This window comes from Argentina silus (assembly GCF_951799395.1).
Source record: "Argentina silus genome assembly, chromosome: 5".
Lineage (NCBI taxonomy): Eukaryota > Metazoa > Chordata > Actinopteri > Argentiniformes > Argentinidae > Argentina > Argentina silus.
In genome coordinates this window covers 6,080,060-6,097,211 of record NC_139659.1, presented here as the reverse complement: position 1 = coordinate 6,097,211, position 17,152 = coordinate 6,080,060, and the positions used below count along the sequence as shown (strand labels likewise).

At 42.5% G+C, this 17,152-nt stretch overlaps 1 protein-coding gene across 2 annotated transcripts; it reads left to right on the top strand.

Moving 5' to 3' along the window:
• Nucleotides 1–4,823: 4,823 nt before the first annotated feature.
• Nucleotides 4,824–16,971, top strand: il11ra (interleukin 11 receptor subunit alpha; the record flags this gene model as incomplete). Of its 2 annotated transcripts, none has more annotated exons than XM_083669936.1 (11): nucleotides 4,824–4,920; nucleotides 6,204–6,273; nucleotides 7,028–7,194; nucleotides 7,606–7,720; nucleotides 7,933–8,096; nucleotides 8,304–8,470; nucleotides 8,718–8,862; nucleotides 9,007–9,099; nucleotides 10,532–10,634; nucleotides 11,125–11,204; nucleotides 12,080–16,971. In XM_083669936.1, the coding sequence occupies 10 exons, from the start codon at nucleotides 4,824–4,826 to the stop codon at nucleotides 11,201–11,203; spliced, it is 1,200 nt and encodes a 399-aa protein (XP_083526062.1). In that variant the 3' UTR covers nucleotide 11,204; nucleotides 12,080–16,971. The 2 variants fall into 2 exon arrangements, with proteins under 2 accessions (XP_083526062.1, XP_083526061.1); XM_083669935.1 differs by having other exon boundaries at nucleotides 7,025–7,194; nucleotides 7,924–8,096.
• Between the last annotated feature and the right edge of the window lie 181 nt (nucleotides 16,972–17,152).

The following is a 17,152-nucleotide window of genomic DNA, read 5'->3' as shown; positions in this document are numbered from 1 at the left end:
GATAAATATAACTGATGGCACCAGTTTTATGGGCACCTCTCTTGAGTTGCCTGCCATGACACTGTCCAGTGCCCACATGGTGTATCTCAAAAGTGGTATTAATCTGTTTCTTTAGAAATCGAAAAGAACAGCATGGAGCATATGGAGTTTCAGCATTCCTCCGCCCCCCCCCCCCCCCCGTCTGTCCCTGGCCCTGCTAGACTGTTTGTCCTGTCGTGAGCCAGCTCGTCCCCTGCCCACCACCACCCACCTACCAAGTACCCTTGACCTCCCCCGACCCTCTCCCCTCTCACAGCCCCTCCCTTTTCCAGTGTGCCGCTGTGTTTCCTCCTTCTAATGATAAGAGTTGTTTTTTAGGAAGATGTGCGTGTGAGTTCAAGTGCGTTTGTCAGGCCTAGCCGTGGTTTCAATGTCAGCGGCTGCTGAACGAAGCAGAGAGGATTGTTTGTCTCTCAGTCAGCGAACATTCTGTCCATCATTGACACATCCTGCCCACTACATTGCTCTAGCAACTGGAGAACATGGAACACATCCCATGAGTGGGTGTCTGGGAGTGAGTGTTCAGAGGGACAAGGACCCTTTCTCACACACACACACACACACACACACATATATACTCTCTCTCCGGATCTGGTGTGACTATCTGAGCTCCCCTGAAACTGATTGCTGCATTCTTTTGTCTATTTTGGTCTGCTCTATAACAGCCTGAAGGTGACTGACTGTAAATTGAGAGTGTGAGTCACAGCATAAGGTACAATGATCACAGACGCATGCACACTCAATGCACCAAACATTGAATGGGGCGAGGATTGAAAGATGAATTCCATATATGCACACAGGGATATAGGATTCAGTCAGGTTTTTTCTTTGTAACCTTCAACCATTTTTGTGGTTTTGGAAAGTTCAGTGTTTCTATTACTTTATTTTTTTTATGGAAGTCCATGGCCTCCTTTAGGTAACGGAGAATCTCCAGAGGGGTCAGAGATGTTTTATTCTTCAGCGTATTAAATATATATTATCACCTAATTGAAACCAATGTATTGTAGTAAAAACTTAATTGAATTAAATTGAATGTATTGTGCTATGTTTAAGCAGGTCGAGTTTGTTGTTCACTGCACTGAGAGGGGCTGGGGAGAGAAAGAGGGGGAGCAGGAGATTAAGAGAGAGAGTGAGAGGGGGAGCAGGAGATTAAGAGAGAGAGTCTAAGGCAGGAGAGTTGGAGTGACATAATATGTACAGTGCCTATAGAAAGTCTACAGGGTCATTCAATGTCAAATGAACCAGGGTTGCAAATTTTTACGAAATGTCCTTAATCGATAGTTGATAACCTTAACGATCAATCAATCGATTATTCTTAAAAAAAAAAAAAAAAAAAAAAAAAAGCAAATTGTAGCTTATGACAGAAAATTTGTGTTTTCCTCAATCGAAGCTTTATTTGTACATTTGAGGCATATTTTGACAGCAAAACAAAAACTGAGAAAACAAAAACCAGTGTCGGCTGCATCGCTCGCTTCTTCATCTCTGGCTTCTTCACCTCTCTCTTCTTCACCTCTCTCTTCTTCACCTCTCTCTTCTTCACCTCTCGCTTCTTCATCTCTCGCTTCTTCATCTCTCGCTTCTTCACCTCTCGCTTCTTCACCTCTCTCTTCTTCATCTCTCACTTCTTCATCTCTGGCTTCTTCACCTCTCTCTTCTTCATCTCTGGCTTCTTCACCTCTCGCTTCTTCATCTCTCGCTTCTTCACCTCTCGCTTCTTCACCTCTCGCTTCTTCATCTCTCGCTTCTTCACCTCTCGCTTCTTCATCTCTCGCTTCTTCACCTCTCGCTTCTTCATCTCTCGCTTCTTCACCTCTCGCTTCTTCACCTCTCACTTTAGTGGCCACATCCACATCCACTGTTGCCTCCAATTCCAGCAATTTCGCATTCGCAGCCAATCTAACGTTGAATTTAAATAATGATTACACCAAAAGCTCCCACTCATCCAGTTCGAGACGAGACCACACGTTGTTCAATTTCATTGTTTATTTTGATGCACTTGGTCGATCAAATTCGATTAATCATTAACAACCCTAAAATCAACAAGCCATGACACCCACCATCTCATGTGCTGAAATCGTTTCTGTAGTTAGAAACAGTTTTGTTTCTTCATACTATTATGTATTTCTGGTTAATCTGGTAATCTGGGTGTTGTCCATTTCAAATATATTAGTCATTAAAGTTGTGTGACTAATATCCCATTATACAGTGTGATAGTACCATATGTTGTCCACTAAATGGAGCTGTGCCTGCTGTTAGGTGAATCAAGTGTGAAATTGTATTATTGTGTTAATTCACAACTTTACCTTCAAAGGAAAAATATTTATACATGTAGAGTGAAGAGTTAAAGTCAGAACAGTTTATCCATGTCACTCTCAGACCGAGAGATGGAGTGGGAAGGGGGAGATGGAGTGGGAAGGGGGAGATGGAGTGAGAGACAGGACATTGGGAGATAAACAGAGAGGGGGAGTGGTGTGGAGAGGAGAAGTAGAAACTGAGGGGAAAATGGAGGGAAAAGGGAGTCTGAGAGGAGAGGGAGAAAGGGGAGAGGGAGTGAGAGGTGTCCCTCAGCATAGCTGATTCTGTGGTACATCAGTGTTGAATGTAGCAGACCCATGTGAGATCAGACCATTGAGATGAGCCTGATAGGATATGGTCTAGTGTCTGCAGTTAGAGTTATGGCTATTGGGAGATGACCTCCAGAGAATATTTTACGACACTTGACACATCTTGTCTCTGTCAAACTGAAATCTGATTCAGTCAGGACACTTACGTTGTTTAATGAGAATGTTAATACATTAGGTTTGGCGTAATTGGATGGCTTCGCTCTAATATAGCTCCCCACCCGAAGTTAAACAATCAAATACAATATCATAAGGTGGGGAGCCAATAAACTTTCAGAACCCCTGTAGGTAGGTAAAAACACTGAATGAACCCTTGTGGAGCTGGCTTGCCTGAACCTACTTAGACTTCAATGATAAAACCATAAAGAAGGTATTCTACGTGACGGAGACTAAGACAGGTGACCAATCGATCTTCGTTAGATATGTCATGTTTTCCCACTACACAAACCATATTTGCTCATGGTTTATTAGGACACTTACTGGCTGCTGTAGAAACATCATAACCAAGATAAAACCACCCAACCCTTGTTGATATTGACCCTTTCTGTCTCAAAAGCTGTACAGTATCTTCACCTTTCTGTCACTCATCCATAAAACAATTCCATGCCTATAAACCCGCCCCACTGTTACCACCAAAGCACGGAATAGAGGATAATGGATCTGAGTTGTATTTGTGTATTTGCATAGTTGGATCACTCTCAAGGTCGCTGAAGAACCCCATCTGTCATTATTTCCGTTGATTTGAATGTTTCCATTGGTTTATGATGTTGTCTGAGTGGTCGTGGACATCCCAGTTTAGTTATTTTATTGTTTCGAGGAACTCGCTCTCTGATGATGACGATGATCAGTCGCCTGTTTTATATTAGCTCCTGTTTTCCTTCGTTGTGTAGTGCAGGGTCGGTCGATGCTGAATGACTCACGTCATAACGTTCTGACGTATTTCCTGAAGAATTCCGCCTGTTTGACTGGAAGGGGCAGGCATCGATGATGTCTTTTCTCACCACCCTCAACCCTGTGCTATTTTACCCTGGTAGTAATACCTTGGCGCAATGCCCACCTTGCCCGATGGTGACTGGCACAGATGGAATATTTCACCTCTGCGCTCTCCCTCTCTCCCCATTCTCACCTGTTCTAGAGGGTTAAGTTAAGCCCCTGCAGAGTGTCCTAATTCACTCTTAAAGTGTGGGTGTTGTTGAGCTGCGGTCTGTTCTCCATGTGTGGGTGAGCTGGTGCAGCCTTACAGGTGTAGCCTGTCTGCTTTCTCTCTCTCTCTCCCTCCCTCCTCTTCAGACTTCAGAAGTGTATTGTTAGGGTGATGTGATAGGGTGTTGATATCTCTCCCCTCAGGGAGCAGCTCCAGTATCAGCCCCATAAAGATGACTGACGTGTATGTGCGTGCGTGCGTGCGTATGTATTTGCGTGTGCACACAGTACCTCCATAGCTGCTGGCACATCACAGAACACCCACACTCGCCTGCGCTTCCTCTGAGCATTAAAATGCCATAGTCATTTTCAAATGATTACTGGTGCGTTAGAGCTCACCAGAACACCTTGAGGGTGTTTGATTCTGTGTTGAAAGAAGACAATGCTAGATACCGTCTGGAGTGTTTTAGCCTATACTCCTCAATGGCAAACTTCCACTTTCCCTTCATCAATCCATGTTTTTTTTTGTTTTTTTTCAGATTCTCTTGAGCTGGTAAAAGGAGAAGTGTTGAATTGATAACATGTTATTCATGATCATAGGATGTGAAGGAATGGCCTTCACTGTCATTTTTATACTGTATATTCAACTGCTGTGTCTGTGCAAGTCTTTAATTACATTAAATTACATTTAAATAGCTTGATTGACATGAAAGGGGAATCCAGTGTTGCCAAAGCAGTTATACCACAAGCATAGGCAACTAATCACAACATAACCAATGCAAAAGTAAACTGAAGCAATAGGAATGTGATCCGATTAGAACGAACAAGCATAAGAATGATCAGAAGAATACATCTTTGTCTTCAATGAATGCCCTCTCTGCTCCCATCCGTCTTGGCTGGTCTTTCCAAACGCCACCATTTCAGATTATTTTATTTCCATTCGCTATGTGTCCTACATCTGAACTCACCCTGTTTTGTTTTGTTTCTCTCTCTCTCTCCCACCCCCTCCCCCCCTCCCAGATGCCCTGTCTTGTGTCATGTCCTGGCGGTCTGATAGTCATTGGCCTCATCGCCCTGTCCATCACCCATATCCACTCTGAGATATGGAGCAATGAAGGTAAGACTGGCGCTCCGACCTGAACTTTGGATAATAAAAGACCTATTAAGATAGTGAGAGCCACTCGGTTATAAGCTTATAAGGTGTTCTTTTTCACCAAGCCAAGATTTGTAAATCCACCGTGGCAAGAGGACAATTATTCACACAGTATTTATATGGCAGTGGCCCTGCTGCTTTAAGATCTCTAGGCAGAAATGCGAGGAACGCTGTGGGTTTGCAAATAATACTGTTCTGCCAATAATTTCTGAATGCAGACATTGAAGCACTCCCAGCGCGGGAGTAGATTTTAGGCCCCAGGTACCCAAAGGCTATCCATGCCCCAGAGAGAGAAAGTGAGAGAGGCAAAGTGTGTGTCTGTGTGCATACTGTATGTGTGTGTGTGCGTGTGTGCATGCAGACGTGCTGTAAAAGTACCTACTGAAGTGTGTGTGTGTGTGTTTGCGTGTGCGCGCATTTGTATGCATGCAATTGTATGTGTGTGTGTGTGTGCCCTCTTTGTTCGGAGCCTGGCAGAAAGGCAGTTAAAGTGCCTGTTATTCCACTCCCAGATATAAATACCAGCCTTGCCAGGGGTAGTCGGCGCCAGCCCTGCATAGTATATGCTTTACCACAGTATCAGCCATAGTCTACCACTTCACTACAGTATATCAGTCCTGCATGGACTCTAACATCAACACAATAGAGCTGCTTTCTCTCAGCCACATCACAGCTTTAGCTCAGCTTGGAGAGAGAGACTGTACTGTACTGTACTGTAATGGCCAGGCCCAGGGGACGGATGCCCCACCATCTTTGGTTTGGTGGTGACTATTCTAAGCTATTGATTGCGCAGCTGTCTGTGGGCCTGCAGACTGTACAGTATGTGTAGTAGCAAGGTCATAGATGCAAGATGTATACAGCTACAGACTGGGTCACAGCTAATTCTGACTGCTCATTATTGTTAGCTTAGCTAGAATTATGTTTGCACTCTTCCCTGTACTATGGTCTGCTTATTAGAGAACCGTTTGTTCGTAACTGCAGACCTGGGTTCAAAGAGTATTTTTAAATAATTTTCAAATACAGACCTTTGCTTGATTGAATTTGCCTTGCACAATGGAACCAATGGAATGGTCTTAAAACTGCCAACCCTGCCTATCTGGCACTCCAGACAGGTCCGGCTAGGATATTGATTGAAGATCTGTTTGTAGTCTGAAGTGTTTTGCATTGAAGAAGTGTTTGTCTAGCAGACATCTAGGCGCTAACACCTCTCCTCCATCTCCTCCCTGCTGTGTCTGGTCCTCGTCTAGTTTCAGACGTACAGTACGGGAGGCTGGGATCCAACGTCACGCTGGCATGTGGGGCATCATCACTGGGCCGGTATGTATTATTATTGTTTTGTATTTCCCGGTACGCATGGCTCTCGGGAAGGCTATATTAGTACATATACTGTAAGAGACTCCTATCTTTATCATGTGCACACGGGCCTCGCTAACGTTACAGTACATGTACATACCGGACTGTAGCCTAAGGCTAAGCCTGCCAGTAAAACAGTCTGGTGCCAGTCTGTTTCTAACATGGAGTGTGTGGTGGTTCTTTGTTTGTTTTGCATTTATTTATTCAGCAATTTAGCTAAGACATTAATCAAGATATCAGTTGACACATTAATGTAAATGTGTTGGAGTTTGATAGAGCTAATTTGTTGTTTGTCTGTTTGACATTGGAGTCTGTTGTTTCCTTTGATGATTAGATTAGATTCAACTTTATTGTCATTGTGCAGAGTACAAGTACAGAGACAACGAAATGCAGTTAGCGTCTAACCAGAAGTGCAAAATAGCAGAAAGTGCAATGAACAGTATTTACAGGTAGTGCAATATGAGCAGTAAGTAGTGCAGTATAATATAAGTAGTGCAGTGTAAGCAGTGTAAGTTTGAGTGTGTAGTTACTTGTGTGTCGGACTATGGTATTGCATATGCGGGACTGTTGTGTGTTTGGAAAGTGTGGATACAATATGTGTGAGCTATTGTGTTTTTAATGGTGTAGTTGTGTTTAGGACAATGTTGCGCATAGTGTAAAGTTAGTTGCGTTCGGAAAACATGGATTTATCGACTGTATAAATGTGATGTCTCAGCAGGACATTGGTTGAGTGGCGTCTGAACCGAAGCTCTGCGTTGCCATGGCACAGATTGACATCAGATGGGTCTCTGGTCCTCATACACGCCGATCCCACCAGTGAGGGCAACTACAGCTGCCATGACGACCGCGGCCTCCTCATACGGACCACCAGACTCAGACTGGGCTGTAAGTCAGTCTGTCTCCTCTTTCTCTCTCGGCTGTGACGGCAGCAGCAGAGAATGTATTCTGAAGTGTACAGAAACATCTTGTCTGCTCGAGTGTAAGCAACTGCCTCTACGTCATACAGTAAAACAAGGACCCCAAACACACTGACATACTGTAGCAACTAGGGAGTTTTTCAGGGCCAAAAAGTGGAAAGGTCTTGACTGGCCAAGTCACTCAGTTCAGATTTAAATCCATTTGAACATGCATTTCCTGATAATAAGGTTTTAGGCAAAAAGACCGCAAAACAAACAACTGAAGATAGCTGCCGTATAGGCCTGGCAGAGCATCACCAGAGAAGATACATGTGACACATCTGTTTCAGAGAAAGACATCTGAAGTGAATCAAATCCTCATGAATCCTCTCTTTCCCAGACCCCCCTGGGCTGCTGAGTGTTTCCTGCCGTGTGCCCAATCACAGTCTGGTTCAGTGCTCATGGGTGGAGTCTCTAAAGACTCACCTTCCTGCCCAGTACCACGCCTCTTACAGGTAAGCACTATACAGTACAATACAACTTTATTGTATTTTTGTTTTACTTTTATTGGAATAAATCGTACTTGAGGTTGCTTTTTAGTTTTGGTATAGCTGTACACTCGTTCTGGAAAAACTGCCTTAAAGTGTGCAGCCATTGAATTCAGTACAGTAGCATGGTTTGACGTTATTGTGTGTGACGTTGGTACTGACTATCCTAGCTTGTCCAGGGGAAGGACCCATGTGAAGCCATGTGTGGTGGACTCGCCCGCGCTTCGCCGCTGCACCATCACAGAGCCCACCATGTGGCAGCCCCGCCACGAGATCAACATCACAGAGACCAACCCCCTGGGTTCGCAGACCACCCTCATACGGGTCAAATTCCACGAGCTTTGTAAGTCTCCAGACGGACACTGTGATGTGTGTGTGTGTGTGTGTGTGTGTGCGCCTGTCTGTCTGTTTGTCTGTCTCTCTGTCTGTTATAGGTCTTTTGTCTGTGTGCCTTAACAAAACACAAGCATATCACCTAGACCTTGTTTCCTAGGCTACGAGCCTTTGAAGGTTCTTCACAAACTTTCTGTGTGCGTGTGTGTGTTTACAGTGAAACCAGACCCCCCGGAGGCCGTGATGGCGGTAGGAGTAGAGGGCTATCTTATGAGGCTGCTGGTGGATTGGCGCTACCCTGCGTCCTGGCTCAACGACACGGTGCCCTTCCCCCTCTCCTTTCAGCTACGCTACCGACCCGTAGGCTCCAGTGTATGGTCCACGGTCCGTAATGGCTTGTATTAATTAATATATCCTGTTATCTACCACTATCTGACATCTTGACATGATCTGTCCCTGGTCTGCTGCCCTGATATTTGTTTACCCTGCGCTTACTCGCTGTCTGTGATGCTGTCGCTCTTTCTACCTCTCTCCCTGTTCTTCTGTCTCTCCCTCTCTTGCGGTCTACATCTTTCTCATTCCATGTTTTGTTGTCTGTCTGTACATCTTTTGGCCTCTCTCTCTCTCTCAGGTGGATTCCAAGTCCAGTCCCCTGCTCATCACCGACGCCTTAGCGGGACACCCTCACCAGCTTCAGGTGCGAGCCCAGGATGACATCAACTCAGACAGCCAGTGGAGTGACTGGAGCCCCCTGCTTGAGGCCTGGCCCTGGAGAGGTAAGGGTCTTTTGTCAACTTGCCTGGTAAAATAAGGGTTGAATAAATAAACAATATATACTGACACAGTGACCCATGCAGTGTATAGTGGAACACACTCACACTGACTGATTGTGTGTGTGTGTGTGTGTGTGGCTTTTACAGGTACTACTGCAGAGCCTACAGAAGAAGCTATTCTTGTCGACTTGGACTACAATGAAATAGATCACACCTCCACCGCCAACTCTAAGTCTGAGGGTAAGACATATTGATAAATCAAGTCAATCTAGTACCGGGTTGGACCCCCTTTTGCCTTCAGAACTGCCGTAATTCTTTGTGGCATAGATTCAACAAGGTGCTGGAAACATTCCTCAGAGATTTTGGTCCATATTGACATGATAGCATCACACAGTTGCTGCAGCCCTACCCAGTATTAGTGTAGTGTTCCTAATAAAGTGTTGGGTGAGTGTATATTCAACTGCCAGGGCAGCATGGATACAATATGTATACTTTAACTCTCAGCAACTCCAGTGTAGTATTCTAGCTATGATGTCAAGGTGACATACTCTGTGCTTACGGAGTACAGTGAGTTATTTTTTGATGCACTTAAATGGAAGGCTCATGAAAGTAACTCCTTGCAGAAGGCGATCCCTTTCTGCCTTCTCGTTCTCATGCTGTTTTTCCATGAGTGCACTGAGCTGGCAGAGGACGAGAGGATGAATGTAGCTTTGATTGAGTGTGCAGTATCAGATCCCTTTGAGCTCCCTCGCCAGAGTTCTTTTTTTTCTGCCTTTGCCAGATGTCCTCCCATGAGAGCGTGTGTGTGTGTGTGTGTGTGTGTGTGTGTGTGTGTGTGTGTCTGTGTGGCCTGTGTAAGCAGAACCCAGTATTTCCACATGCACATACACATACATACACACACACACACACACACACACACACATTGTGGATGTGGCACAGATCAAACTGACTCACTTGATATTAGCTTTTTACTCATTCTTACAAGTTGGCAGCAAACATAGGCCGTTATGACATGGGGTGTGTGCGCATGTGTTTAGGCGTGAATGAAAATCATTAACATGTTTGTGTGAAGGCTCTGAATTTAGTTCACCCATGAACCCAAATAAACTCCACTGAGGAGAAAAAAACATCTCTAACTCCAGCTACAGTACAGAGATAATGAAAGGCACACACACATGATGTACTTGGTTCTCTTTCTCTGTGTGAGCCACAGTGTCAGAATAACACATTACTAGCTGTATAAAGACTAGACCATCTCAGTACATGTTGGTTGTTTTGAATTGAGAGGCACAGAAAAATTGTCATAAATTTGAGGTAAAAATAAGCACTGTTGACTGCACTCACACTGCACTCCATAGTATTGGGGATTGGAAAACATGATTTCCCATATTTTGGATATTATATGTTATGCTATTGCTCAGTTTCTGATATGTTTTTGCCCTTTTCCACATGTTCCATTGGATCCATTGGATGTTCAGTTGTAGTGCCATGTAGTGTTGATCTTGTGTAGTGTTGATCCAGTGTGTTTTGTTTGTGCTAAGTGATCTTCATCCTGAACTCACCCCATTTCTCTCTCTCTCTCTCCATCCCTCCTTTGCTTTCTCTCTCTCTCTCTCTCTCTCCATCCCTCCTTTGCTTTCTCTCTCTCTCCCTCTCACCCCGACCCCAGATTCACAAGCAGAAGACCATGGGAGTTTGGGCTTGGTCATTTTACTCTCCCTCTTTGCTGCGGTCATCTTAGCCGCGGTGTTCTCCCTATTCGTCCTGATGTGGTAAGAGCCTATACCATGTGTGTGTTCCTCATCACCATAGCATCAAGCGTTTACAGTAAACAAACCATCTATACACAGGAGATGAGTGCACAACTGTGCTTTGCAGACTCTGGTTCAAATAGTATTTGAAATAATTTTGAATACTTTATGTGCTTGATTGAGTTTGCCTGGTACAATTGAACCAATGGAATAGTCTTAAAACTGCAAACCCTGCCCATCTGGCATTCAACCAAATACTTCGTACTTATTAGCCGCCATCAGTGTGCTGACCGTAGTTTCATAGAGTGTCAACTAATATCATCGTTGTATCAAAATAAATCTTTTGTTACATAAAGCTAATTTAATGCAATGAATGTAACCTTTGTGCTGTCGTTGAACACACATATAACATGATATGATATAGACACTTTTATCATGTGTCTTTGTATTGTGAATTGAACAATAAATGATCACAATGACGGAAACGTGTCTTGTTTTGTCCGCCATCCAGGGTGAGGCAACGAAGGCGGGACAGTGTGATGAAACAGGAACTGACCTCAATGGTGAAGATGAAGTCCATGCCAATCTAATGTGAGTTTGTTTATAAGGATCTCTTTTAGCCCATCATATGCTAATCTCCCAAGTTAGTCAGACCACCGCCTCCCTCCGTAATATTGGAGATCAAACGCTGGCCCTCCTGTTGTATGTTAGTATAGTGAGACTAAACATACTTTACGCATGACTGGCAGGGTTTTAAGTTGAACCTGGCTCTCCCACGTGGAAAACCCAAGCATCTACCATTTGGCCAAGAAGACATCCTCAAGGTCCAATGGCGACGCTTGAGTTTACATGTCTCAGGCAGGGCTAGCTCATCACGAGAATGTGATTCCAAATCATCTCTGCTACACAAGGGCTGAACAGAACCGTACTGTACGAGCTTAGATATTTTATTTTCATATTGTCCTTGCCAGCACTGTTTCAGCAACTCTGATGCATGCGTGGCCAGGCCAGTACATCCCTTAATCTCTTTTTTTTCTTTATTGTTCTTGTGAAGTTTATTGTATTGAAATTGTGTACAAAAATGCGCTTTCAAAGATTGTTTGTTGATTGATTGAACACAGACACAGAACTATATAGCCTGAATGACTAAGACCCATCCACGCTGCTACTCTAAATGGATTCTACTAGAAATCTATCTGAGTGTATCAAAAGCCTTGCGTGAAAAACGCTTGTGGACCAGTAACCTTGCTTCAAAAGGATGGTGTACTGTAAACACATCCATAAACCATTGAGCCGTCAAGGTTTTTTTCATCCCATAACCACGCTGTACTCATCTCTATATTCATCAGCCAAGTCTATAATTTCCCTGCTGCCTGTCAACAGGGCTTGATTACAGTAGATATGATTTACACATGTTTTTTAAAGAGCCTCTTCTCTTTTTTTTCTCTTTTTTTCCCTCTCCCCAGCTTGTTGGGTTGGCCCGATCTCCTCCTCAGCCCTTATAGGGCTTCATCACAGGGACACACCACCACACCACAGCGGGGGTGCATCTCCCACAACTCAACAAAACACACACACTACCCACAATGCACCTGGACCCACGGCCCATCTGAAACGCGTGCCTGGTTGCCTTCACAACGGGTGGGACTGACTGACTCCACCCACCCTGGAGTTAACCATCTCCTGGACACGGAAACCTCATTGCTATACTGTATGAAGCGCAACCAAAAACAGAATAAGAGAAAGAAAGGAGCGCTCATCTTCTTTGACTTTTAAAGCAAACTGCCCTTTTCTTATTTGGACGGAATATCGTCACAGAAGATTGTCTTGGCTCTGGTCCTGCTATTGGTATACTCGTTGTTCGTAGAGGCCCTTTCAGTCCGTTGTTCATTTCAATTATGTTGTGACATTTTCGAATGCTGTGAAAAAAAATCTTGCAAAAGAGCTTGCCAGATTTGCTATTATTGGCAAGCCAGGCCAGTTTGCTCTCAGCAAGCAGCTTCATAGGGGCATTATAAAGACAGGGGTTGGCATTCTCTACTCTTCTCTACACTGCTTCAGCAAGAGGAGACGGTATGCCTACTCTGGAGGAGAAGGAACACGGCGCATGGCTGCTGCTATTGGTCATCACGAGGATGGGGGGGGGACACCGTGCCGTCGTTTCCATGGCAACCATACAGGCAGTGTGAGGGGGAGGGCCACACAGGGAGAGTGATGTGCTCCTCTGTGGTGTACATGGGAATTCCAAGATGACTGACTGTGGTTCGGAAACGGCTTTCCTCTCTTTTTTTAATCCGTCCCCCTGCAGTGTTTGTGAATCTTTCTCCTCTGGCCTGGTCAAGCAGAGCTGTGCTCTACTGTGTTCAGCAGTTACACTTATACCAGGAATTAAAGCACAATTTTACTCAAACATCTTTTTTTTTTTATGTTTCTTGTCAGTCAGCTATTGATATGGTCCCAAAATATCATGACTTAAATAATAGATAACCATGAAGCCCTTTGCGCAAAATGATGATATTTTGGGACCATATCAATCAGGTTTGGGGTGTATTCCTTTCAGCAATTCCATCAATTCAGGAAGTGTTTTGAAACTTATTTTCGATTTACAGTAGAATGTAAAGAACCCATACAGTTGAGTTGCTGACCATTGCAACATACAGTATACCAAGATATACCCACAATTTTATTTTTTGAAAATGACTGCCCTTTTTTCAATTAACTAATTGGAATTTACTTCACTACCGTAATCTATGTAATTGAACAGGAATTCACCCCTTTTATAAAACCCTGGTCTAAAAATTGGTCTGATGAGAAATATACTTGAACATGATTTTTGAATGAAGTGCTCCTTTAAGACCCATGTCCTGATGTGAGCTTTTTTTCAGATGGTTAAAACGTGAGTTTAGATTGGGGAAGGCTCACTATTAGGTGCTTACTGTCGTGTAGATAAGAGCAGTGGCATGTACAGTGAATGGAATCATAGTATAGCATTGAGTAGGCAAGAGTTGCATATAGCTTAGCGAAGGTAGCAGGCAGTAGCCACCTCTTATCTCAAAAGAGTATTTTTCAAAAAAGTTTTGAAAAAGAATGCCGTTAGTTAATTAATGGCAAAATAAAGGTTAACTAATGTAGTCTTCAATTTCACACCTTTCGTGGGATTTCCTTGACCAAATGTGATTTCCCAAAGTATTTGTAATGATGTTTCAAAACCATGATTCCCAAAAAATATTTTAAAAACCATCCTATGGTATTACTTTTTGTGACTGCCCCTTGGTAGGGACATACTTTTGGCACTTCAGATACACATACAACCAACTCATCAGTTCTCTCCCCTCCGATCAAATATCACACAGCAACAAATGTCAGACGGCATGACAGAAATTATGCTTTAATGCAAACAAGATGCTAGTTCAGTTTTTTTGGGTTATAACCTAATTATACAAAGCTGTGTAGTCATCAAAAACAACACTCAGTCAAGGTGCATTTAGTCAAATTCCTAGTTTGGGTTTGACAACTCTTATGTTCTCTCAAGCTAGTACATATGCATGAATTATATCGAAGCTTTTTGTATATTGTATATTAACCAACAGAATGGTATGTAGTTCCTATATTTTATGTTATATCTAAAGATCTATATAGAGAAAAGGCATATAGTGTTGTGTGCACCATTCCCCAGTGATGTAAAGCTCTACCACAGTGCTGTTGATTTCCCCCTTGTACAGTAGATTTCAACTGAGACTTTATCAATACATGATCATGTTGTTTTCATGATCATGGAGGCTATAATGAATATTTCATCTTTATTTTTGACATCATATTTTTATATGTTCATAAATATGATATGGTTGTTTCCTTGATATTTGAAATAAGATTGAACTTATGAAATGTATGTATTTTAATTTGGCTTTATATCTCAGACCAGAAGATGAGTTTGTGAGTGATTATGCTCTACTCTACCTCTAACAATACAGAGCGCTCCATTTTGCTGGAGCAAATAGTGCTGAACTGAACAGAAAATACCGAACAGAATACTCTACAGGATGATTGATTGTACATTGTCTTTAACAATGTTTTTGAGAAGTCTGAAAAAGCATTTTACATCCTGCAAACGCTATTTGCAGTATTCCACACTCCCCATTTGAATGATGTCTCATCACATCTAATCTAAATATTACAGTTAAGTAATGGGATACGGATGGTTGACTTTTTGGCACTGTTTTTCTCATGCAAATTGGAGCCCATTGTGTTATTTGTGCATATATGCAGTTTCATCCAAAGCCTCAAGGCTACAAACAATGCAAACTCCATTCTTTCAGAGCAAGACAGGGGTTCAATGGTTGGAAAAAATGCTGCTAACTATTGGACAAGACATGACAAGTGTACTGTAAACAGTACAGAAAGTGTGTAAATGACACTTACACATGTTTTTGCCCCACTACATCTCTGGTTATGACATATCAAGTTATCACATTTCACCCCAAGATGTTCTTAGACCACAAATATGTTCTAAGATGTAGTACATCTCACATCTCAGTTGCAGTCAGGCTGAAGTACATTTGATTGTCAGTGACAAGCTGGAACTTACCACACACAACTTGTATTTTTCCTGGTTGTCTTTTGACTTCAGCTCGTTCTGCCATATACTCTGCTACAGCAGAACAGCAGGGATGCTTATGTCTCCAGTTCTCTGAACCACAATTAGATTGGTATACTGACATGCTAAGAAACTGTTGCCTTGACAGTGGTGTTTCAACCCTAAACCTTGCTCAGAAAAGACATTGACTGAACTTATAAAACATTTTTTTTATTGAATTTGATTTGTCTGGAGCATGAACAGCCTACACACAATGTCTGCTTGTTTTAAGGCAGCCAGAAGTGCTGAACTTGTGACTGAGACGGTTTTGGAGATGCACCCACATGGGTACTTGGAATTATTTCTTGTTTGTTGTGATGGGGCTTTATGAGTAAATAGCTAGTTGTACCGGTGTTGACCACATGATAGTGTGGCTCCTGAAATGTGGGGATATGGTGAAAGTAGTTTGTAGAAAGTCGGCTATATAATGATGATTTAATTCGACCTGGTTAAGCAGAGGGTCTGGAATGTCAGAAATTGATGGTTTAGTTGGTAAAGTATTTTTTTTACCATAAGTGCTCTTAAATAGACACAAGGCTTAGGGACTTGTCCTCTGAGCTGTGGCACCATCATATACATTGGGAAGCCACAGTCCACACAACCAGGACTTGTACAGCATTTTGCCCTTGTTGTTTTTATGTTTTTTTTTGGTCAAGACAATCATCTTTAGAGGTGAATATTAAACCACATATACACCACCACCACCCTTTCTCTCATGCCTTATTGCTGGGAGTAAATGCCTTGTAGTTCAGTGCGATATAGACTCACCAAACACTTTATTAGGAACACTATACTAATACTGGGTAGGGGCCGCCCTTTGCTCTGAAAACAACCTCAATTCTTTGTGGCATTGATTCCACAAGATGTTGGAAACATTCCTTTGAGATTCTGGTCCATGATGACATGATTACATCATGCAATTCCTACAGATTTTTCAGGTCCAAGCTGTGAATCTCCCGTTCTACCACATCCCAAAGGTGTTCTATTGGATTCAGATCCGGTGATTGGGAAGGCCACTGAAGAACACTGAACTCATTGCCATGTTCATTAAACCAGTTTGAGACAACTTTTGCTTTGTGACATGGTGCATTATTATGCTGGAAGTAGCCATTAGAAGATGTGTAAATTGTGGCCATGAAGGGATGCACATGGTCAGCAACAATACTCAAATAGGCTGTGGCATTCAAGTAATGATTGATTAGAATTAGCGGGCCCAAAGTCTGCCAAGAAAACCATGAGAAGGTGTACAGGTGTTCCTAATAAAGTGTTAGGTGAGTATTTTATATATATATATATATATGAAATCAAACGTGTTTCAATAATGGTAAAGACAAACCACTCTTGTGAGCATGTTTGGTTTTATTAATAACTCTTGAAAAAATGGTATAGTTTAGCATTGTTGTTTTCAAATAGATTTTCTTTTTCTTTTTCTATCTTTTATGATCAACCCTCCACCAAATAATAATGTGAGATCAACGATTTAGTACCTTGTATGCCCTGAGTTAATTTGGTCACTCGAGTCATAACTTTCTTTCTTGATTTGCATTGCTGTTGCCTCAACAGTTTGAGAGGAAGTAGGACTGTTGTTTTTCTATGGCTTAAAAAGATATATCGATGTCCTTTAGAGATGTACATAGTGTATTTTGCTTTTTCTGTACAACAATATGATAAGCTGTTTTCTTACTTTTAAATGTTTGTTTGTACTTCTGTGAAATAAATATTATTTTATCACATGCTTGCCCCTATGTATTTGTGAAATATGACAACCAATTCATAAATATTGGTTCCCACTTTATAGTAAACAAAGGGTAATAGAAGAGATCCATACATCTGACACTTTGCCAATTGTGGCACAACCCTTTTGCCAGTAACCCTTCACATATCATATTTGCTTATGAATAGTTTG